The following is a 24,334-nucleotide window of genomic DNA, read 5'->3' on the forward strand; positions in this document are numbered from 1 at the left end:
TTTAGACAGTATTTCCATGCAGCTCAAGACAGATTTGCTGTAGGTAACAGTCTTTATGGAACTGAGTGTTGCTGGACACTGCAATAGATAACACAGTTTTTCCTTGCAAAGAATATTTCTTTCATCCCTCTTTCAGACCCAGCAGGACACATCTGCATCCTACTTATAGCAGGTTCTCATGTTTCTTGGTAATACTGACATGGGCAGTAGAGAAAAACAGTGGGAATATGAATGGTCTAAAGGGAGCTCAGATCTGTGTCCAAACAAAAAGTGGCCTTGTAGCAGAAAATTCAACCACTTACCAATTATGTATGTGATTTAACAACTCAGGGAATAAGGGACCATGTCTCTCTAGTGCCCGTGATATTAAAATCTAAAAGAAGTGCATTCCCCTTTATAAATTATTTTCTTGTTTTTGTCTTCCAGATGCTGGTTTGGAAAAGAGCCAGGGAAATATATTGACTACATATATCAAGGGCCAGTGATTCTTGTTCTTCTGGTAAGCATATATGTGGGTGGAAGGACACTGCTCTTTCCCAAGGAGGGATAATTTGATAGACATCTGTGATGTTCCACTTCTACTCTTAAGTAAAATAAAACACAACCAGGGTTGGACATCTTCCACTGTTCTCTGAAGCTGCCACAGTAGCTAGCACTGCAAGTCAGAATTGCAGTGATCTGGTTTTGGCTGTTTCCTTGACATTTGGCCATTACAGAATCACTGTAGGTTGGAAAAGATCTTTAAGATCATCGAGTCCAACCATTAACCCTACTCTGCCAAGTCCAGCACTGAGCCGTGCCCCAAGCACCACATCTAGACGGCTTTTAAACACACCCAGGGATGGTGACTCAACCCCCTCCCTGGGCAGCCTGTTCCAATGTCTGACAACCCTCTCAGTGAAAAAGTTCTTCGTGTCTAATCTAAACCTCCCCTGGCTCAGCTTGAGGCCGTTTGCTGTTGTTCTATCACCAGTTACTTGTGAGAACAGACCAGCCCCTACCTCTTTACAACCTCTTTTCAGGTAGTTGTAGAGGGTGATGAGGTGTCCCCTCAGCCTCCTTTTCTTCAGATTAAACAGCCCCAGTTCCCTCAGCTGCTCATAAGACTTGTTCTCAAAGCCCTTCCTCAGCTTTGTTGCCCTTCTCTGGACACGCTCCAGCACCTCAATGTCTTTCTTGTACTGAGGTGTCCAAACCTGGACACAAGATTCAAGGTGTGGCTTCACCAGTTCTGAGTACTCTGTAATGCTGTTTGCCTTCCTTTGTACAATGTTTTGAGATGTGGGAAGGAAAAGTGTTCAAAACCAGGAGGTACTCATGTATTTGCTGGTTAGCTTTCCTGTTTCTACGTTTCCTTTTCAGTGCTGCCCACAGTTAACAGGCTGTTTATCTGTTTACCCAACACTGTCCCCTCTGCCAAGGAGCAGTAGGCAGGGGAAGAAGGAAGCTCACCCAGAAACCATTTTGAACCCTTAACTGAAATGCAGTGATGCTTTCCCAGAAAATACTGGGTGTGGATGGGAAAGATCAACACTAATAGAAAGGTCAATGCTGAAAAACCCGGTTCCGCTCCTCTAATCCTTTTCAGTAAAAGCCAGCTAGGAAGAAGGCAGGTATCCTACAGACAATTCACAGGGTTTAGGGGAGGTCCCCTCCCTCAGGGAACCAAGGCTTAGTATAACTGTCCCTTATGCCACTCCAGCACCCATGGAGGAGGTGCAAATGCTGCAGAGTAGGCTGCCACTGCCAGCTTTTTCAAGGCTGAGCAGCCGTGTGCTCTCACCTCGTCAGTGCTCTGCCTTTCGTGTGATTCAGTGTGAGAAAAAGCTTCTCTGTTGCCTAGGAAACCAGCTACTGATCCTAATGTTTCCCAGCCTGAAATCAGGAGAGTTCATTTCTGTCTTAATTGTTCATATCCAGCAAACAGATCATATTGTGCGTAGCTGAAAAGACAGAATAACGTAGTAGGAGTCTGGTTTGATGTGAAAATTCCTGTCTTTAATTTCCAAGGAGAGAAATACTATTGGTGTGATACACATAATATAATTGTGTGTCACCAGGGGAGCCATCCCCAAAACACAAACATCCTAACAGCAAATTGACTCACTGATATAGAGACTAACTGACAACAAATGCTATTTAGACAACACCACATGGCAGGTTTGCAGTACTCGACACATTTTCACATCATTGCCTGGAAGTCTGTGAATCTGTGAATCTACCATAACCCCTTTAGTCAACAGGATCTGTAAAATCCTTGGATAGCATCTCTGGCAGACACCACAGGCAATTTAGAGTCATGAAAATATGTTTTTTCTCCCCTGAATGGGACTTTCTATTTAAAAACCCCAAAGAGGCACAGAAAATGGAGGTACACTTGGAGACTGCCTCTTTTTATTCAGGCCCATTATATCTGCCTCTGATTTAGAGCAGCCTTGAGACCCCTCAAAGCTGAGCCAATAACTCTAATGCCCTAAACTGACATCTCGTATTGAACCTTTCCACATTGACCTGCTCTTGAGCTCTAATTAAACTGTTAATGAGATAACAACAGTAATTGCACTATGGGGAGGAAAGCAGCTCATGTAATTTAGAGAAGTAACATAAGGGCAAGCCCTTCCTTCCCTCTCCTTGTGGTTACTGCTATCAGAAAGCACTGTTGGGTGAGGAAAAGAGCTCTCTGGAAATACAGTCTAAAAGCCAAGTCTAAAATCTCCTGTTATAATATGCTTCTGATTGTTAAAATCTGCCTCCCTCCCTTTTTTTTTTTCCTTAAACTCCGAGTTGAGTCTTATGTTTCTAATTACAATACACAGCTCCACAGTGTGTTAAAGCAACTTGTCAGGCTCATTTTTTTTGATTCTCGGTTGGATAAAATCAAATGGCATGTAATGACTCAAGCATCACTTACTATGATTCAAGTTACTGACCCTTTCAAGGGTGCTGTGAGAAATGCTGGAGTAAGAGCACTGAAGTGTGACATCTGCCATGTGCACTTGGGCAACACAGACAAGCCTCCCCCCTGCTATGTCAGTGTGTCTCTGCCTTAACGTGAGGAGGGCAGTGCTGCTTTCCTCTTCCCTCCAGTGAGTTGTGGTACCAGCAAAGTACTGGGACATGGACCTGTTGGAGTGAGCCCAGAGAAGGGCCACAAAAATGACTGGAGCAGCTCTACTACAAAAACAGGCTGAGAGAGTTGGGGTGTTCAGCCTGGAGAGGAGAAGGCTCCAGGGAGACCTTAGAGCACTTTCCAGTGCCTGAAGGGGCTCCAGGAAAGCTGGGGAGGGACTTTTGACAAGGGCTTGGAGTGATAGGATGGGGGAAATGGCTTTAAATAGAGCAGGGTAGATTTAGATTGGCTATCAGGAAGAAGTTCTTTACTATGAGGGTGATAAAGCACTGGAACAGGTTGCCCAGAGAGGTGGTGGAGGCCCCATCCCGGGACACATTCAAGGTCAGGCTTGACCAGGCTCTGAGCAACCTGATCTAGTTAAAAAGGTCCCTGTGCATGGTAGAGGAGGCTGAACTAGATGACCTGTAAAGGTGCCTTCCAACCCCACACATTCTTTGATTCTATGATTCTTTGATTTCAAGAATAGTCCAACTCCGTGACCTCTTTCAATCACAGCTAATGAGCTGGATTTGCACTAATGAAGAATTAAAATGTTCAGCTGAAGTTAGTGTTTCATGAAAGAATATACAGGGCTGTTCTGTGTGCTGCTAGAAAGAATGAATGCAACTAGAATAAATAAATGTTATTTCCAGAAAAGGGCTCACACTAGAAGCTAAAAGTCTAAAATCTCCATCAAATTTTAGTTCCTGTCCACGTGCAAAGCACTCAGCCTGTGGCAGTTAAAATATGGTTACACCTACTTTAGTTAGTTAAGGGCCAAGTGACCAGTCTACAGCTCAGCTGAGTTTTGGTTACCTGTTAGAGAAAGGTAGCATCATTCCGTGTTCAAGAAACATCATTATACCAGCTAGTGGCAATGTGATTAGAGTGCTCTTTAAATAGTCTGAGTTCCAGAGGGATAAAACCTGCTTCTAAAGATGCCAAGTCTCTTTAAAAAATAGGAGGATTTTGTCCATCAAAAGTCAATTCCACTGCTTTTCATTTCTCGTTTTCCTGCCTCTATGCATTGAGCTGCTGCAGCACAAAATAGCCTAACACCAAGAAACAGGGCACAGAGGAGTTCTAAGCCTCACTGGGAAACAATGATTGGCCAAAAATAAAGCCTTTTCATCATGGTAGCTCTTCTCAGCTCCATCCTTAAACCATGTTATTCTTCAGCATCAGGGTACAAGAAGTTTGAACAATTCAGGAGAGAGATTAGTTTGATTTCTTTTCTACTTGTGTTTAGAAGCAACTTGAACATCAACTTGTGCTGAAAAGAGGGAAACCATTTCAGAGACAATTTCAGAGGCAAAGAAAATTGGATATAAATGCTGGTCTGGAATATTGGACAAGAAACCTGTATTTTTATAGACAGAAACTGTGAGGGAGAAAATGTAGGTAATCATCCTTTGTTTCATTCTTTGTTTCATTTTGGCTTGAACATTTCATAGGAGAGATCTAACCATCCAGTCCATTGGATGCTTCGAAATTCAATTTCTGATTGCACTAGAAAAATACACTCTGTTAGGTATTTTCTCTTCAAATTAGTATTATTTTTAAATTCTGGTATCTTTTCTCACAGCAGCATAACCAAGTTTTAATCATACATCTCTCTCTGAAGGTAAAGAAGGGGCAAAGGGTAGGAAATACATGCCAGGGAACTGTATTTCAACCTGGTTTTATTAAGAAAAATACATTTCTTATGTGGGATTTTAAAATGTAAACCTTGTCAAAGAACTGATGAACCACGAAAACACACCAAGACCAGAGGATGAATCAGAAATTAGACACCAGAGCCAGTTCATAGAGCTACCTTTTTTCTCAGTAAATACAGTGGTGAACTAACCCCAGATACAAACTGCTGTGCAATATTTCTCAGAGCTGAAATTGTATTAAATGCTCTGCTTTTCAAAAAGGCAGATCAAATATTTAGTTTTTTTCAAGCCTTACATTCAGCTTTAATAGATTTTTTTTTTTTTTTTTCCCTTGCACTTGAGAACTGAACAGTTTCCTAAACCTCTGCCTTCTGGGTCTCGTTGAAAATAACTCACCCCAATCAATTACCTGCTGGGATAAACAGGTACATGAGCTGATAGGAAGACCTGGAGTTCACTTCTCTCTCTGCTTTCATCAGCTATTTTCTTTTGAACAAGTTAGTGGCTGCTCTGTGTCTCCAGCTCTAAAGCAAGCTTAATGGTACTTGTCTCCCTCCCTAAGATGCTTTGAGATCCCTGGATGACAAGTGCTGTAGAAGAGTTAAGTGTCCTTAAGAAGATGCCTCATCCTTATTGCAATGTGGAATTTTACTGGGAATGCGACTGACACGTGTCCTCAAGTGGTCTTTTGGGTGGGCTAATCATTAACCATCTAGCATTTTTGTGGTGGCAAGATCAAAGCTTGCCCCAGTACTCGAGGTGTGACCACAAAACCAGGTTTTTATGGCAGCATCCTGTCCTCTCTTTTATTTTATCTCTCAGTAATTCCTAACACTTTTTTCTTCCCCTTCTGGAGTACCACTGGGAGCTGAGATGAAGTTTTCAGGGAGCTAGCTAGTGCAATTCCAACTCTTATTTTGTGAATGGAAATGCCCAGACATCATAACTCTTCATGTAAAGTTAAGTTGGCTTCACCTCCCCATTGTTTTACCTTCCTATCATGTGATCTCATGTGCCATCTTACTGCCTGGTGACTTAGCATTGGGAGTCCCTGTGCAGTTTTATTTTTGCTATCCTCAGTAGCTTCATGTCACTAAAAAATCTGTCAGCCTCCTTGTCATTCCCTTTTATAGATCACTAAGGTCTATGTAAAACAGCAGAGAACTACCTGTAGCCTCTCTCCAGTGAGAAAAACAGTATGTACCTATACATATATATATATATGTATGTACCTACCTTTTCTTTCTTGTATTTCTATGCTTAAGGCACTTCCCTCCATTTTCTTTGGAGAAACAAATAGGAATTCCTTTCAGAATCCTGAGTAGACTGTCCTCCCTTGTCCCCATGCTGTCTGCTTCAGAGGGCTTCACAAACCATGTCATTCTTCCCCTTTACACCTTATTTCTGCAAATGCTCTTCTTCGCTGGGTTTGCAAAGATTTTGTCCACCTCAGGTACAGGCTATGGGATACAGCAGGATCTTCTATGTAGTAATCACTGGCTGATGGTCTGGAAAACTATCCCCTGGAGAAAGTTTCAGTAAATATCTGAGTTTGTTTAGTTTTTCAGAACCCAGATTGTGGAAAGATACAGTGGTTTTTATAAGTCCATCACAGAGAAGAAGAGTGGAGGTACTTAAGCTTACTGGTATTACTAATAAAAAGGAAATTGTCATAAGTGACTATTAATATATTTAAGCTAAACTAACAAGACCTTTAGTATTCATAGGAGCAGGCTTCATTAGCTGTCTTTCAATAGAAGTAAAGGAATAGTAACAATTTATTTAATATTGGGTGCTTGCACAAAGGAAAGTTCTGTACAGCTACTTACAACAGCTGTAAGACTTCATTCAATAATTCTTTTCATCCCATGTCTTAGTTCATCAGTGTCATGATACCATGCAGTGATCTTTTGATCTAAAAAGGTCATAAAGGGAGACAGGCTGAGGGAACTGGGGCTGTTCAGCCTGGAGAAGAGAAGGCTCCAGGGAGACCTTAGAGCACCTTCCAGTGCCTGGAGGGGCTCCAGGAAAGCTGGGGAGGGGCTTGGGACAAGGGCAGGGAGTGAGAGTATGAGGGGTGATGGTTTTAAGCTGGAAGAGGGGAGATTTAGGTTAGACATCAGGAAGAAACTCTTCACCATGAGGGTAGGAAGGTGCTGAAACAGGTTGCCCAGGGAGGTTGTGGAAGCCCCCTCCCTGGAGGTGTTCAAGGGCAGGTTGGATGAGGCTTGTGCAGCCTGATCTGGTGGGAGGTGTCCCTGCTCATGGCAGGGAGGTTGGAACCTGATGATCCTGAAGGTCTCTTCCAACCTTAACCATCTTCTCTTCTCTTCTCTTCTCTTCTCTTCTCTTCTCTTCTCTTCTCTTCTCTTCTCTTCTCTTCTCTTCTCTTCTCTTCTCTTCTCTTCTCTTCTCTTCTCTTCTCTTCTCTTCTCTTTATATCTGCATGCATTTCACTTAATATTTTTTTCTGAAAATCAGTCCCTAGCTCTGGGCAAGTATCTTCCTTGGTGATATAATTACTTCTCTGAATATTTACTTAGCTTCTACTAACCCTCTTCACAATTCTCCTTCCAGATTTTTTATTATAATTATTGATATATCTTTTTCATTTCCTTCTCTCCTTCCTTTCAGACTGGCTTAAGTTTTTTCTCAACCACTGGTTTGCTGATTAATTTAGTTTTCCTATTGATTTTTTTTTTCCCCCTGTCTACAGATTCCCAGTTCTTCCACTGCTATCAAGGCTGTAGTTTATGACCTGCAAACTGTTAATATCCTTGAGTTTTTCTTACAAGACTTTTATCATAATTTTCAGAGGTTTGCAAGCATGATGTCATAGCTACATGTAGGATAAAGATAATATGATAGTTTGATTACAGTCCATCCAGAATTTATCTCCAATTCTGCCATCATTGTTATTACTGTCTTCCTGTTCTTCACGTTTTGTAGCTGTGGAGCTAATAGTGTCAAACAAGGAATCCAATGCAGTGTTGCTTTCCTACAGTGTCTCTTTCTTTCTGTCATTTCTAATTCTCTTTCTAAGATGTTCCAAAGCCAGTAAGAAACTCATATGACCAGCAGCAGTCGCTCAGGAAATGTTCTGCAGACTTCTTCCTGTCAAGTCTTACTCAGAATATCCAGATAGGAAATCACATTTCAGCAACAAAGTGCTGGATGGTTCTTCTTCAGAGGTAGCCTCTCCCTGGAGTCTTCTCTTGTGGTTCTCACTGCCAACACAAGCCAGCTTGGACCTGTCCAGCCTGGGGAACTGCCAGGTGGGCTATTCACAACAATGTGCCCATGTTCTAGGCCGTCGTGTCATCTTGGTCATTTCAGTGTGCTGATGTCAGGAATTGGTTGTTGAGGGGCCATCACTCCCACCAGGCAAGAGTTCTCTGTGTGCCATTGTTATTTTTGCAAAGGTGTGTGTTTACTGGTGTTCCAACGTGCAGTGTGCTCCTGGCTGGTCAGGTGAAATAGTTGGAGAGAAGCCCCATTGAGTCAGATGTGACTAGAGACCCCATGGTTGTTCACTTGACTGGGGAGTGACCTGCAGTGTGTTTCTTTAGTAAAGCTTTTTGAATACAAGATCATGGAATGGTTTGGGTTGGAAGGGACCTTAAAGATCATCAGGCTCCAATCTCCCTGCCATGAGCAGGGACACCTCCCACCAGCCCAGGTTGCTTCAAGCCCCATCCAACCTGCCCTTGAACACTTCCAGGGATGGGGCAGCCACAGCTTCTCTGGGCAACCTGGGCCAGGGTCTCACCACCCTCACACAAGATCATCATCCTCAAACATCACAAAATGCTTCAGGAGAGACAGAAAGGCCAGCACAGTGGTAGGAGGATCACAGATAGGGTTGTAAGTTTGGGGGACAGGCTGTGGACATGCTCATGCATGAGCCAGGGCTCTGGTGAGGAAATGGTGTCATCCCAGCTAGGACTGGAGCTGCCATTTGTACTTGGGTTTAGGTGACAGAGTGGGCAAAGGGTCTGTGTGCTGATGTGTGACACACACCTTAGGTAAGCAAGGTGTTGGCTCACTTACCACTCTCTCCCTTCCCCACCAAAACACAACTCCATCCCCTGCAGTCTCCAGGATGTGTATAGTCCTGCTCTGCTTGCCTGAAGTTGGCCTTGCACTGCTGCTCTAGGGAGTTTCTTCCACAATCTCCCTGATCATGGCCATCCATCCCCTTATGCCTCTCTGCTCTTAACCACATCCCTAAAGGAGTCACTGTGGTGCCTGGGACTTCTGAAAGGGAAACCCCTGTGATAAAAGGCCCTATCTGAGAAGGCTATCAAGGCAGTGTGATAGAACAATTAAAACAAGGCATTAATAAACTGGCAGACTATTCCTTTGTGGTCAGGATGACAATACATAATGCTTCAGCTGAAGGGACTGCTCTGATGCCAGTTTGGGTTATTTAATCCTGGGGTGGATCTTACCACATTGCATAAAAATGTAAAGTCTAAATAGAATAAGACACTTCCTGGGAGTGAAGAGGAACATTCTAGGAAGCACAGAAGTACAAGCTTTCTGTTAAGCATAAACTAGGAAGCCCAGCAGATTAGAGCAAAATAAATGCTAGTTGCCCATTCCACTCTCCAAAGAGAAGAAGAAGAGCTCCATGACTTCTCATTTAAACTCCTGAGCTTAAGAAAAACTACAAAGAAGCCTCCACAGTCAGTGTTCTTTGGTGCATCTGGGAATATTTTGGCTATTTCATCTCAGTGAAGGAGATAAATTTCCTCTCCAATGGAGTTTGGGATTTATGACAGAAAGTTTTTATGACTGCAATCTTTCACTGGAAAGGTTCTTTTGGTTTAAAAAAGCTTCTGGGTTTGTGTGTTCAGATTGTAATTGATTGGTGCCAAAGCAGATGGTCCAAATGCTTTTTTGGATCACTGGCTTCTAACTGCATTTTGGGGCTTGAAGTTTTCCTTTCAATTTAGAAGTGGAAACATTAAACTTCCAAAGCACTCATAAGATAGGAAAACTACTTCTTTTCCATCTGCAGTTGGAGAGGATCTTATTCCAGCAATAAGGATATTCTTAGTTCATCATCAATAGAAATAAGAGAATAAGAAATAAGCTGGTTAATTGTGTCTTCAATAACTTAGCCTTGTGATTGACTTTATCTATCAATAAATATCAAGGGAAAAAGCCTTAATTTGATTTTCCATTAAGAAAAGATGTATTAATGGGAATTACTTAAAATATCAAGTGAGATTCAAGATAAATTAAAAAGTGTGCACTGCCTGTCATCATGACTTCTCTTAAATGTCCATTCATCAGTCTCCATTTATGGAACTGATACCTGGGTCTTGTCAGAGCTGTCCAGTTCTGAGAGGAATTGACCTGTTGACACAGGAAGTCCTTGACAAATAAGTGTGCACTTTGCTAGATACAGAGAATGGCTCTTTCCCAGGGAAACTCTCTTTGCAGCAGTAAGATCTTGCTTCATTTGAAAGTGAACTCTATATGTAAGGAATAAGCACCTTGGGCTTCATCTTCTTTGCTTGCAAATCAGAATCAGTCTGGCAGTCACTAGAACTGGATGGATTCTCTCCAGCTGAGAAAACAGCTCCATTTTTATTTCAAAGACTTCAGCTTTTTTCAATTTCAGAGATGATCAAAATCACTACTTTTTCTGATGCAGCCTGTGCCAATTTGAATTTCCAGTTCCCTGCTGCTGCCTCAGGACTCGTGACTCTTGACACGCTTTCTCCAGTCCAGTTCATCATGTTAATCCCATGTGATCAGTCCTACTTGGAACTTGCCCTTGCCTAAGACTCTCTAATGCCATCTGACACCTCCCGTGATGATTGCAGAAGTGGCAAGTTTTAGATTGACGCCTTTTTTTCATCCTTCACAGAATTAAGCCAAACCTGACCCTGAGCTGACTAAAGAACCTCAAGACTGGGTAGCAGGATCTCAGAGGCAGAAGTTTTCTTGCTGTGGAGGACACCCACATCCACCTCCCCTCAGCAAACACTGCCTGGCCATTTCTTTTTCTATTATCAAACAATGGTGCAAGTCAAACCAGTGATAGGGAGGTGGTTTTGGCTCTGATAAATAGAGAACCAGTTGACTTCAAGCCCTTCAATATGACAAATTCTACCAAGAAGACACATACAAGCTGCACTGTTTTATTTAATTCTTGTAGTCCCTGAGGCCCTGCTCTGCTAAGGAAATAATTTCAAAAAAATGTCACGTTGACTCCTAGAGCAGCATTTTTGTGTCTCACATAATAAGTGTTTAATGTACATGATTCCCAGTGCTGCCAGTCTCCCAGTGTCTATTCAGGTGCTTATTGCACCATTTGTTATCAACAATGCTACAGTAACTGCAGGGAATGATGTGATGGATGCCAAGATACTGTGATCATGGAAATAGAGGGGGGGAAAAAAGGAGCATATTTTGAGAAAACATGCTACAGTGTCCCTGCATAGTTGGAAGTCAATCACAGAATTACTCCACTCACAGACTGCAAAATGCCAGGAGCCCTGGGACTCTGGCAACGTGTGTGAGATAAGTACCTGCTCACAAGCTCAGGTTGTGACCTGAGCAGCCCTGAGGTGGGTCCAGCTCTTCTGACAGTGGACATTGCTGACAATTTGAAGACTGATCCATGTATTGTAAACGACCCTGCTTTATGTGTTGAAAGGAACCCAAATCATGCTCCTTAGGTGCCAAATCCTTCTGTCTACAAACCAGAATCTTCTTTTCAGGTGTGTGTGTTGTTTTTTTTTTCCTTTCCTGTTTACACTGAGAGGAAACTTATTTAAGAAACTCACTCGCAGATGCTACAACAACAGCAATTAGAAAACAATTCTCGGTGGTGAGATTGTAAGAAAAGTCATAATTACCCACTTCAGCAGATCAAAAAGGGAAGTGGTAAATCCACCAGCTCACCATTAAAGACAGTGCAAAAAAAAATAGGCATTTTTCAGGTATGATTCATCTGTTCTGTTTGAAATGCCTCTTGTGGGGTGCTACCTACAGCCCCCACTAAATGCAAAGGGAGTCAGACCAGTGTGACCAGGCTCACAGTTGGGTCTCTCCAGTGCAGTCTTGGCTTTTGGGTCTGGGGAGCCCTACCTACCCATGAAAGCTGTGCAATGGGAGGATGGTTTCAAACACCTGCCATTCTGACAGCACGTTGCTGCCAAACCCTCTGCACAGGGAGCCTTGGATGAGCTGAGCCAGGAGGGGCACAATTAGCCAAACAAATCCCACCCTGAGTTCCTTGAGGCACCCAGGAAAGGATTCAAAGGGAGTAAAAATAAGTTTCTCTCTGGGACCAAGAATTTTGCACTCCAGTTTCACTGCAGTTTTGAAAATGTTAATAGCTGGTGGGTATTTGCTGCATAATCTGGTATTTCTGGTAAAATTGTGAGACTGTTGCAAACAATGGTAAAACCAAGATGCTGTTTCCAATCAGATTTGAACTGAAATATGTGCCTCTTAAGGTGTGTCACATCCTTTAAACCACTATTTGATTCACTGGTTGTTTTTTTCCTCTCTCTTCCTTCTTTTCCAGATAAATTTTGTGTTTCTATTTAACATAGTTAGGATTTTAATGACAAAGCTGAGAGCATCAACCACTTCAGAAACAATACAGTACAGGTAAGTCAGCTGGTGCTTCTTGCTGTTTGTGGTTTTAACAAAGAACTTTGTTAAACTTTAACAAAGAACCTTGCCTGCCCTGTCCTTGTCATAGAATCATGTAATAGAATCATAGGATGGTTTGGGTTGGAAAGGACCTTAAAAATCATCTAGATCCAACCCTCCTGCAGGGACACCTCCCACCAGCCCAGGTTGCTCCAAGCCCCATCCAACCTGCCCTTTAACAATTCCAGGGATGGGGCAGCCTCAGCTTCACTGGGCAATCTGGGCCAGGGTCTCACCACCCTCACACTGAAGAATTTCCTCCTAATGTCTCGCCTAAATCTCTCATCCTCCAGTTTTAATCCATTAACCCTTGTCCTCTCACTACACACCCTTATAAAAAGTCCCTCCCCAGCTTCCCTGTACCTTTCTTCATGTAGTGGAAGGTGCTCTAAGGTCTCCCCGGAGCCTCGTCCCATCTTTATCTTTCCAGATGCCACTGTTGATCTCAGGAAGCTTCTTGCTTGCCCCTCGAGCTCACACAGTTAGGGACACAGTATTGCTTTTTGCCCACATTTTGTCTGTTCCCTCCATTTCAATGTGCAAACAGTGCAAACAGCCTGAGCACACGTGCACAGAGACACGTGTCACAGCCACCAGCCTCTTCACCTCCCTCAGGTTGGCATGTGCCCCAACACAGACCTGAAACTTCTCCCTTCCAGTGAAATCTGAAGGATTTAATGTCAAGTGGAGACAAGAACTTTATTAATTTCTATTATGTACACAAGCATACTTGTTATATTTTATAAGTGGATCATAGCTGCTCTCACTGCTGACCATTCATTCAGCTAATCTGGAGAATCTGAAAAACACTAAATATCACTACACATATCAAATATTAATGTCTGTAATCAGTAGCAATGTCATTGCTGATTATTACTCTGTACATACAGGTATTAAAGTAGGGATTAATTTTATTTTTAAAATGTAGGGTGTGGGGTGATTGTGCCCTCTCTCCTCAGCTCTTACCAGCATTAGTGTAACCAGTTAGTGGTTTGCATCGTGGCACTGGTCCTTAATTGATCATTAACTTTATGTGGGGTGGCTTTTCAGGTGCATCAGCTTCCTGAGCTGGCAGTCTGTGCAACCTCACAAGCACAGGTACAGCAGAAAGGAGAAGACAGGGATGTCTAGCCCAGGGCAGCAGAAGGAAGGTGGCCTGGCCCCTTCCTGCACCAGCATGGACCTACATCAGCCTAAATTGTCCAAAAGCAAATTCTTAATAATCAAAAGATTCTGAGTCCCTTTCCTGTCTTACACTTTTCATATCTTGCAAGATGAGCCAGAGTTCTAAAGTATTTATGGACAGACAGGTCTTCACACTAGGAAACAGCACAGGTTTTGTGGAGTATGATTAGTCATAATCTTCTGAATAACTTCTAGATAAAATCTCAGTGTATCAAGCTGAGGCTGGAATCCTGATGTCCTCAAAGCAACCTGCTCTTGTCTCTGGAGGCAGTTTTGCTGCAGTGGTGGTGTTTTGTCGTTTTGCCTGATTCCTTCCACTTACATCTGTCTAAGGCTTGAGGACAAATGTGTAGTTAATGGAGTGGTCTGATTTTCTTGTTCAGAATCTTCTCTTCTCCTTTTCTGAGAAATGAAGGGGAAAAAATACCCCTTTTTCATGCTCAAACCTCATGCTTTAAACTAAAACTAGAATGACAAAACACTGGCTCAAATCTCAGTGTGTTCTCCCTGCCACAGTTTGAGGGGAGCATTAGAGATATTAGATTCTGAGGCAGTCTGAAGTAATTGCCTTCATCCTTGCAGAGATGATGGTGATCTTATCCTCAGCACAAGCTCTGTGAGGAAATCTTCTTTTTCACAGCATAACTTGAAATCCTTATAATTCCAGGGAGGCCTGGGGCAAGCCTTGCTGCTCTAAGGCTGTGTAGTCCAAACATCTGTAAAGCAAAGATTAAATGATGTGGCAGCTACTCTGGGAAGATTGTCACTCTCTGCTGACACTGGCAATCTTTTTGTGCTCCCCTGCCTGGCTGCCTGCCTGTTACTGCATTATGTGGAGATTTACACAGACTTAGCAAAATTAAAGTCTTCTGTGTCTGTACAGTGTCTAGCACAATGAGGTGCTGTTCTACAGCTGACATCCCAAGACACTGCTGTAGCACCAAAAATAAAGATTAGCCCCTCATCATTCTCTTAATAATCACTTACACTTCATTGTGCACCATCTGCTTGTTTTATAAGACAGCCCTGAACAATTGTGTTGGGTGTGCAGGTCTTGCTGAGAGCAAAGAGAGCATTTATGCTCCAGGCAGAATGAAAAGCTGGGAGTAGAGCAGGTCTGACAGGCACAGCATTCCTGCCCTGGCCAGCAGCTGAACTGTGCACTTACCACATCACCTTGGGGTGTAAGAAATCACTCACTGGGCCTGCAGAGAATCTCAAGGCTTCAGCCTCATTGATAGGACAGAAACTGTGGAGGAAGAAGAAAGAGAAAGGGAGGGATACAAAAAAGTTTTCCATTTGTCCCCTTGAGTTGAGCATATGGGAACCAACAGCAGGATTAAGAGGCAAATACTTTCCCAGAACACATTCTCCAAGTGGCCAGGCACTGGCCAGAAGGTGACAACTAGCAAATTCACCTGGGTCTTCACAACCCAAATGGAGGCTGTTGTTCTTTCCATGTTGCCCTGCAAAACTCTGTCGGGTCCTTCAGACATGAGATTCCATGGGCTCTCTCTTAAATATCCTCCCCCAAGTGCTAAGAAACTTGTGTTCTTCATAGCCTGAGGACCCCTAGGAGCCTCCACCTTTGGTTGCACAGTAAGCTGGTCATGAATCTTGGGACTGTTCCTGTGTAGGCAGGCTGAGAACTGTCTGAAACTTGGATGTGCTCCTGGGAAAAAGCTCACATTACTTGGCCAGTGTTCAAATGAGCACTTCCACTGCTCTCCTCAGCAACTGCTCTGACAGCATTCCTTGAGAGATGGAGGTACCCACAGGGCACCTACCACCATTCTCTTGTGTTAGACAGTGGACAGAAGTTGACATGTGAATTTATCTCTTCAAACTCTTCTTTCCTCCAGTGCCTGTACCTCTCAGACAGCCCTGAGCAGAAATTTCCCAGCCCATCCTTTCCTTTTCTCCTCACCCTCTTTGACATGTGCAAGTGCTGAACCGAGTTAAGGAGGCACCCAGGTTCTCTCACTTCACTTTCCTCTGAATTGCTCTGACTCTCACCCTCTCTCTCCACGAAAGGAGTGATCTCTTTGGATGGGGTCAATCTACAGCAGTTCAGATACAGGTTGTTCCTCCTTGTGCTCACCTGTGTTTTCTGTTTCCTCCCCACAGGAAGGCAGTCAAGGCAACGTTAGTTCTTCTGCCTCTGCTAGGCATCACCTACATGCTGTTCTTTGTCAACCCTGGTGAAGATGACATTTCCCAGATTGTCTTCATCTATTTCAATTCCTTCCTGCAGTCTTTTCAGGTAAGAAAGCTGTTACCAGCAATGGCTGAAAGGGTATTCAGGGCTTTTCAGCCATGAAAGTTACAGCAGTGCAGTCCATGATAGAAATAATAGTTGAAATGAGCTCAGCTTTTTTTCATCCTTGCATAGCAGACATATAAGGATGTCATATGGAGAGGACGTCTCCCCTCTTTGTGAACTGGAGGGATTAATTTCTCTTAACACCAGCACTGTGTCCAGGCTGTAGCTACAGCTCCTCACCTGGGTTCCATCTGCGGTCAATGGAAAGAGAGGTGATGTTTCTGCCTGAGAGGATGATGAATCCCCCTCCCAAGGCACCTCTCTCTTCACAGAGAGCTAAGATTTAGATTAGTTGTTGCTAAAACAAAGGGAAACAATTCCTACCTGTTAGACATCAGCTGTATTGTCCAGCTCTCCTGCAGTGGTGCATGCACTGAGCCATCAGATAATACCAACTGAAAGCTCATACCCCAGCTCCTCCCTCCCTGAATTTAATAGTTCTGCCAGGGTGTAAAAGGCAGTGGAACATGAGTAATTGCTCCAGCTTGCTGGATTTGACACAAAACCAAAAGTGACTGAAGTGAATGGTGTTTATCCACACATTTCTGCTTACATGGGACCTACAGCTTTACCTCAGTGACCTAGGGTGGAACTATGTTTGGCATTCATGTGTTTTCTGCAGCAACAACCACTCTGATACCCAGGATATCAATACAAACACATGGCACACACACTGTCAAGCTAGAGTTACAGATTACCAACATTTTGAGTTTGAATTACTCTTTCTACTGGCTGCCTCTTTAGCTTTGAGACATGAAGTAGCCCAGCAGAACTTGAAACTGAGTATCCAAAATGAAAAATGTCCCTCTATGAACTAAGGAACTTTACCCTTCACCAGTGAAGCAGCACACATTTTTCATTCCCTTAAAATAACTGGGTTTTTTTTATCTGCTGCTGCTCAATGTCTCAAAAGATGCTACACTGCTTACTTTATTGTTAGTGTTATGAGGAGATATGTAAGAAAGAAAGCACAGAAAATCTCTCCCTTATGGTGCCAGTAATTACAGTCCATTGCTGAAAGCAAAATGGGTAGGATTCTGCTCACAGGTTTAGAGATGAAAGTGCCATCATGTTGTCACCTGAGCTTCCATTACAGCCATTACAATCTTAGCAGGCATGACAGGGTTCCAATCACTGCTGTCAATAGATTCCACAGAGCAGTTCAGCTCAGATGAACATGAGCAACCTGATGATACACTCACCCACACAAGACCATCTAAGGCCATTTGACCGCTCCCCTGTAGTGTCTGAGACATCCACACAGAGCTGGCAGGCATGACATGGCACCTGTGAGGGTTCTGTGCCACTTTGAGGAGAGAGCTGGAAGCTGAAGATACACTTCTGTCAGTGGATGATCTCAGCAAGATTATGTTTTTGCTCTGGATGATCCCAGGATGAAGCTCACTCCCAATTCTCTGTGTTAAAATACCTGCCTAATAATTGACTGCTTTCTGTTCTTTCCAGGGTTTCTTTGTCTCAGTATTTTACTGCTTCTTGAATGGTGAGGTAAGTAGTGTCTCCTGCTGTCAGTGTAATTAATTCTTCAGGGAGTGCAACCTACTTGAATGCCTAATTATGGGGGACAAAAGGTGTTTTTACATGGGGCCACAGTCCCATCGGTCTGTTGCTCCTGCAGAAGTTTCCATCTCCTTTGTTCACAAAGCTTTATCCAATTCAGGTTATCACCCAGGAAGTCAGGGCAGAGGAAGAGAAGCCTTCTCAGATCATAAAATGATTATTCATCATTTTAGGACTTCTTTGAAGTTTCTCATTACTTACAAACGTGTTTTCTGGGCATGCATGAGCATTACTTCAGAGCTGGGCTCTTGGTAAATATATGCTGGAGGTGACCCATTTTAATAATGGGATTGCCACACTGAGGTGAGAGAGTTAGTTTTTGTCTCTCTCTGAGTTATCAATGCCTGTTGCATTCAGAAAGGAGGGCTGGGGACAGAGTCTGTGGTGTTCCTCAGAATTAATTTTAGCTACTGCTACTCAAGCAAGAAATGTTTCACTAATATCCCTCAGTGCTTGATTTACACCCCCATGTGTGAGAGGTGTGTATATTTTCCCCTACTGACACTGCCAGTGTCTCGTTTACCTGCAGTCAAGTGGATCCTCTGAAATGATTATTAGTTAAATGTTAAAAATTTGGGTCTCTGCAGAAATTAATTCCATGTCCTAATTATTCCTGCCGTGTTGCTGTATATTTTGTGTGTGCTGCTTCTTAATCTCATTCTGGGCTCCCTAGGTGGCACTATGAGAAGGAATGGGCATGTGTTCCCACCCAGCTGCTCTGCAGCATTTTTGATACATTAGCCAATTAAGCACCACTATATATATATATATATTTATTTTTTTGCTTTTCTATCTTTCCCCTCTTCCTCATTAATTCTGAGGTGACATTAACAAGAAACAACACTGCTTTTGCATGTTAGGCACACACCACTTTTGCATACTGGCAGCAGAGTGTGTTCAGTTCTCTTTTCTACTGCCCTTTAATTAATTCTGACCACTCTTGTTTGCCTCTCAATAAATAGTGAGGTGAAATCTTCCCCCAAAATACAGACACTTTCACTGTGGGACTACAGTTACCTCAAAACCTTGCCATATCTCTTGAGTTGCTTGTGACCACACTTTGTTCTTCAAGCTGCTGTGCTGCACCATCTGATAAGGCAGCAGAAGTCTGGCTTCAGTACTAATGTCATAGAATCATAGAATCACAGAATGGTTTAGGTTGGAAGGGACTTTAAAGATCATCTAGTTCCAACCCCCTGCATGGGCAGGGACACCTCCCACCAGCCCAGGCTGCTCCAAGCCCCATCCAACCTGCCCTTCAACACTGCCAGGGATGGGGCAGCCACAGCTCCTCTGGCAAACCTGTTCCAATGTCTCACCACCCTCACAGAAAAGAATTTCATCCTAATACCTAATCAAATTGATCCCCTTTCAGTTTAAAGCTCTTGTTCTATCACTCCATGCTCTTGTAAAAAGTCCCAGCTTCCTTGCAGGCCCCTCCAGGTACTTGAAGGTGGCCATAAGTTCTCCCTGGAGCTACACTGCCAACTGAGGAATATTGAGAGCCTTGGTTGTCAGCACAGCACAAGTGTGTTTTCTTTACTGTGAACTTCCATGGCTCAGCAGTGAAAGCTATACCAATTTACTGCTCAGTTGGATTTGCAGCACTTTGTTCTCCTCACTTATTTGCTTTGGAAAAGCCAGTATGACTTACGTGAACAACATCACCCCAGAAGTACAGAAGTACTGAAGTACCATTTGCATTCTGCTGCCATGGGTTGCTCTCAGAAGACAGCTCTACTAGACATGGTGATGGAGGAAATGCAACTCAATCCACATGAGGTAGCAGCATTTTTAATGGGATCCACAGCAGATTTTGCTCTAAAAGCAAAATGGTCTTTAAGCAGTAGTAGCCTTTCAGTAACCTGCCCAAGTTGGGTTCTTTAGATGCATTAATATCTTTATTCATCCCACATGGTGCCCCACCTGTTCTTAATGATGACACAAGCAAGAAGGCTAGAAAAAACACTGATTTAAAGCTTTAATAGTGCTGTGACCTCAGCTGCATCTCTACCATTTCATATTTGATAAAGATGCCACAGGATACTTATGAACTTCCAATAACTGTCTGAAGTGGAGCTCAAACAATATGAATCACAGATGAAAACTACCCAAGTTTCTCTCCTTTTTTGGGTGTTCTATCTGTGAAGTTTGGCAAATAGAAAAGAGTTTTTCCTCTGTAACATCTTGTAGCCTCCCTTGATTTCAACATGTCCTGTTGGCTTAGAGTGTTTCTCTTCCTACAAGCTCTTTTGCCCCAGATCAGAGGAGTTACACAGCTGTGCTGCTTGAGTAGATCTGATGTTCTAGTGGTGAAAGCACTCCAGCACTCTCACTGGAGATGGCACCTTGGTGATACAAGGTACCACCACAGAAGGTCTTGGTCCTTATTTTGCAGTGCTTTGGTCTGACAGTTCAGCACTGGGATCACTGAAGGGAAGAAGTGAAGCTAGTAAATTGCAGTCATGCAAAGATTTCCAAATAGGATGAGTTTACTTTGAAGCAGGCGTTAGACCAGGGAATGCAGACATTGCCTTTTCCCTCATTTCCACAGCATAGAACGTTTCACGCCCATCTTGGACTAGCTTTGATGGCTGCAGTGAAAATTAAGCTCATATACCAGGTTTTAGAACCATAGAATCATGGAATCGTTTTGGTTGGAAAAGACCTTTAAGATCATCAAGTCCAACCGTTCCCCCAGCGCTGCCAAGGCCACCACTAAACCATGTCCCTCAGCACCACATCTACACAGCTCTGGAATCCCTCCAGGGATGGGGACTCCCCCCCTGCCCTGGGCAGCCTGGGCCAGGCCCTGACAACCCTTTCCAGGAAGGAATTGTTCCCCAGATCCAACCTCAACCTCCCCTGGCACAACTGGAGGCCAGTTCCTCTTGTCCCATCCCTTGTTCCTGGGGAGCAGAGCCCGACCCCCCTGGCTCCAACCTCCTCTCAGGCAGCTGCAGAGCCAGCAGGTCTCTCCTCAGCCTCTTTGGCTCCAGGCTGGACACCCCCAGCTCCCTCAGCTGCTCCTGCTCAGACTGGTGCTCCAGCCCCTTCCCCAGCTCCCTTGCCCTTCCCTGGACACGCTCCAGCCCCTCCGTGTCCTTCTTGTCCTGAGGGGCCCAGCCCTGACCCCAGGATTCCAGGTGCCCCCTCCCCAGTGCCCAGCACATGGTCTTGAGAGAGTGTGTGTCATTCAGGCCCCTCTCAGATGTGATCCTTCAGATTTGGAAGACAAACGTCTTTCAAGCCAACATGTTGTACACAGGTTATTTCAGTGAACCGAAGGAGAAGCAGTTTCGATACAAATTGGGCAATTTTTATGGTTTTTAGCTTCTGAAAAGTTCTGAAGCTGTTTTGAACAAACTGTGTAGGTCGTGGATGGGCATGAGAGGAACCTGACTCATTCATTTGTTGAGAGACTTTATGGAAAAAAGGTGTAATTTTTGGCCACAAAAGAAAAATCTCCTAGCACTAGAGGGCAAAAGTATGCAAATTCCATTGAATCTGAGAGGCAAAGAGCATCTCTGGGCTTCCAGGAAAATTGAGAATGAGATTTTTGTGAGAATTTAAGATGTTAGGAAAATGGCATAATGAAAACCGTGGATGCATTTGCATTCAGTGTCACTTTTAAAACAAAATGAATGTAGGTCGTGAACCTTTTTATTCGGTGACTGCAAAAATCAACATGCTCCTCAAAACCTTTTCTAACTGCTCACAGATCATAAGAGTGAATTTCATTTCACATAACACTAGATTTCAATATATATATTTATGATAGAGGCTTTTTTGGAACAAAGATTGGTGCAATGACTTGAAGCTGTGCTGAAGGGAATGTATTTGCATAAAACTCCTCATGGACAATTTTTATAGCAGTTCACAAAAAAATCTGTAGGTTTTATAAGTTGGTGAAATTTATTCTACCTAGATCAGTTTGCTTGTACCAAGATAATAATTTATAACCAGGGATATGCTGTCGTGGTATCTCATCCTTGTGTAAGTTTGGATGAGAATATAGATCCATAGAAACCACCAAATCATCTCTTCAGCCTCTGCAGTTCAAACTGATTAATTAAGCTTGTGCTTAATTGAAACCTGACTTTCCAAAGAGGGGCTGGTGTGGGATTCATCTCACTTGGTACCTCTGATTCTTCTGACAATGATCTTTAGAACTGTGTTGGATAAAAACATCACCATCCTGTCCAGGTCACAGCCAGACCTGAAACTGAAAAAAGGCTCCGTGAAGGTTATAGACTTTTAAGCACTTGCTGAGTATCTGGTAATTGCTTGTATGATATGAAACCCAGGAAAAATACTGTTCCAGTTTCAGTACCAGAAGAGGCTCACTTTTATTAGGTCAATGGGGACAGCTGTCACCTTTGGCTTGTCATATGAGAGTGGCAAGGGAAGACAACAGAAGGTGGTAGTGACACTCAGTAGCACTTTAATCACTTTATTTTGATCTCTAGGTCACAAATCACTTAGGGGATCTTCATACTTTTATCTCCAGGGTCTTCTTTCAGTTCTTTAGTGTACATCTTCTGCTCACAGGCAGATGGTTATAAATTCCCAGCATTTCTGTTCTCTCTTTGACTGATTCCAGATAAAGCACCTTTAAAGAAAGATGGATCTTCCCTCCAGTTCCCTTTGTATTGTGGTATCTACCTTCTCAGCCAGAACTCCTTGCTAGTGATTGTTTTCTCCTGAGAGAAACTAAAGTATTTCAGAGAGAGAGGAAATGTGCATTTAGTGGTTCAGATTCCAAATATATCTTCCTGTATGGCTGTGTTAACTTTGGTCATACAGCTGCTGTTTGTTGGAGTCTGGAGAGAGGAGGTCAGATCTCAGATGCTGCAGCATCCTCCATAGAAGGAAACAAAATGCTTATTGCCAGCCTCAGATAAGCCTCCAGAGGAATGGGAATTGCACTGACAGGCCCGGCTCCACTTCTGCCACCTCAACTCACATATGTTGGAAACAAGAGGGTAATGAAGGATCCCTGCCTCCAGATCCTTGTTGTTAGGTGCTTCATGTCTTTTCTGATACCCACCAGTGCTGATCCCTCAGAGAGCTCTGTGGTCCTTGGAAACCTTACCAGTCATAGTGGGAGATAATAACATAGCTGTACCATAACAGGGGGCTTGTGAATGAAGGGGCTGGTGTGTGAGAATGACCCAGACTTATAAAAGAGGTTGTGCTTGATGAAGTGCTAGAAAGAGAAGAGCAGTCTCCACTGTCAAGCTGGGTGAGGGCAACAGGGGAGATCCCGACTGAACTGGTGCAAAAGATCAGTGAGGGTGTTAAAGCTCTAGAAGAGAGACCCAGAGGTGTTTTGAGGTCTCTGTCCTTGGTTGTACTCCAAATGACTGGATAAGGTAGTCTCTTCCACAATTTTAGAATTGGATATAATTTCTACCCTGGACTTTCTTTGATCATAGAGTTGGGTCAGAAGCCTTCTGAGTTCCCTTCCAACCTTAATTATTCTGTAATTGATGAAAGCTATGTCTATAATAAGGTGGCTGTCCTTCGTTTCCAACCATGTCCTGAAGGGGTACATAAACTAGCAAGGCCTGTGTCTGAAATCATCCTGCAAAGCACGAGTTCTCTGCTAAAGCAGGTCTCAGATTCTAGTATTATCTGGTCAAGATCAATAATCAGCTATGGATTAACATTTAAAATGGAAAGCAGAAAAGCTGACTTGGAGAGAATCCTTAACTAGAGAGGAACAGAACAGGTCACTTCATTAGATGGCACTGTAAAGCATTCTCACAACAAGGTGCAATGCAAAGATAAATATGTTTAATATTTTTGTGTGTTGACCCTTTACTCAGACACCATCTGTCTCTCAAAATCTATTAAGCTTGAAGTGACTTACTTTGATCTGATCATCTTGGGAGGCTATTAATTATAATTGCCAGTTATGAATCACCACCTAAATGGTTAGTCATCCACATGCCCATCAATCTGAGCAGACTTCACATTAATCACTCTGAACCCAAAGGACGTGCATTAAGGGTTCCTTGAAATCACTGAATAAATATGAATATGGGGGTGGACTACAGGGCCACAGTTTAATTCCATCTCCCACAATGATTGTTTTCTGAGCAGAGGTGGCCAACTGTGCGGGTATGAGTACCACTTCTAAATGCCCCTGGGGATACCTTGTCAATATAGAGTCAACTGAAGGGATGAAACCTTCCCTTTTGGACCATCATGCAGCAGTTCATTAGAGGACTGCAGTATCCTCTCAGTACTCATCTCCCACACCCACTTGTGGTCTGCTAGAAAGTCACGTTCATTGCTGTGACTCTGGTAGGTCTCCTCAGACTGGGGTCCTGCCAGAGAGAGAAAAATGAGAGGAATCCAGGCATGCTGGAAGGCAGCAGCTGGGCTGAGGGTCCTTCCCCACCTCACAGTCCTTGTCTCACCACTGCTGTTGTGAACGTGCCTCCAGAGCACTCCACCACAAAATCACAGGTCCTTGGAGTGGGCTGATTGCATTCGTGGCCACCCTCTCTAGTGGTTAGTTCTGGCCCTTTGTGGCCCAGAGGGAGGGAACAGCATTTGCTTCCACCCCAAAATATGTGGTGAATCTTTATAACTAGTCAGAACTGTTCTGGCTTTTAGAACAGTTATATACAATAAGCAGATTGCATGGTTGAGACCTTAGAAATAAAACTACAACTTCCCAGTCTGGCAGGTGCTGAAAAACACTTGTTACCAGATTGCATGGAATTGCTTCCAAAGGCAGGCAAAAAAATTAATGGCACAGCAGTTAAGCAGGCTAATTTTGTTAGG

General features: G+C 43.4%; 1 protein-coding gene across 2 annotated transcripts in view; it reads left to right on the top strand.

Annotated features, from left to right (window-relative positions):
* Positions 1-24,334, top strand: part of CRHR2 (corticotropin releasing hormone receptor 2) — a 149,958-nt gene that overhangs the window by 119,836 nt on the left and 5,788 nt on the right. For both annotated transcript variants that reach the window (XM_051610398.1, XM_051610397.1), the window contains 4 exons: positions 427-499; positions 12,320-12,405; positions 15,763-15,898; positions 17,423-17,464. In XM_051610398.1, the coding sequence (XP_051466358.1) occupies positions 427-499; positions 12,320-12,405; positions 15,763-15,898; positions 17,423-17,464 (337 nt within the window). The remainder of the gene's footprint in view (positions 1-426; positions 500-12,319; positions 12,406-15,762; positions 15,899-17,422; positions 17,465-24,334) is intronic.

Source organism: Apus apus, chromosome 2, assembly GCF_020740795.1.
Source record: "Apus apus isolate bApuApu2 chromosome 2, bApuApu2.pri.cur, whole genome shotgun sequence".
In the NCBI taxonomy this organism is placed as follows: domain Eukaryota; kingdom Metazoa; phylum Chordata; class Aves; order Apodiformes; family Apodidae; genus Apus; species Apus apus.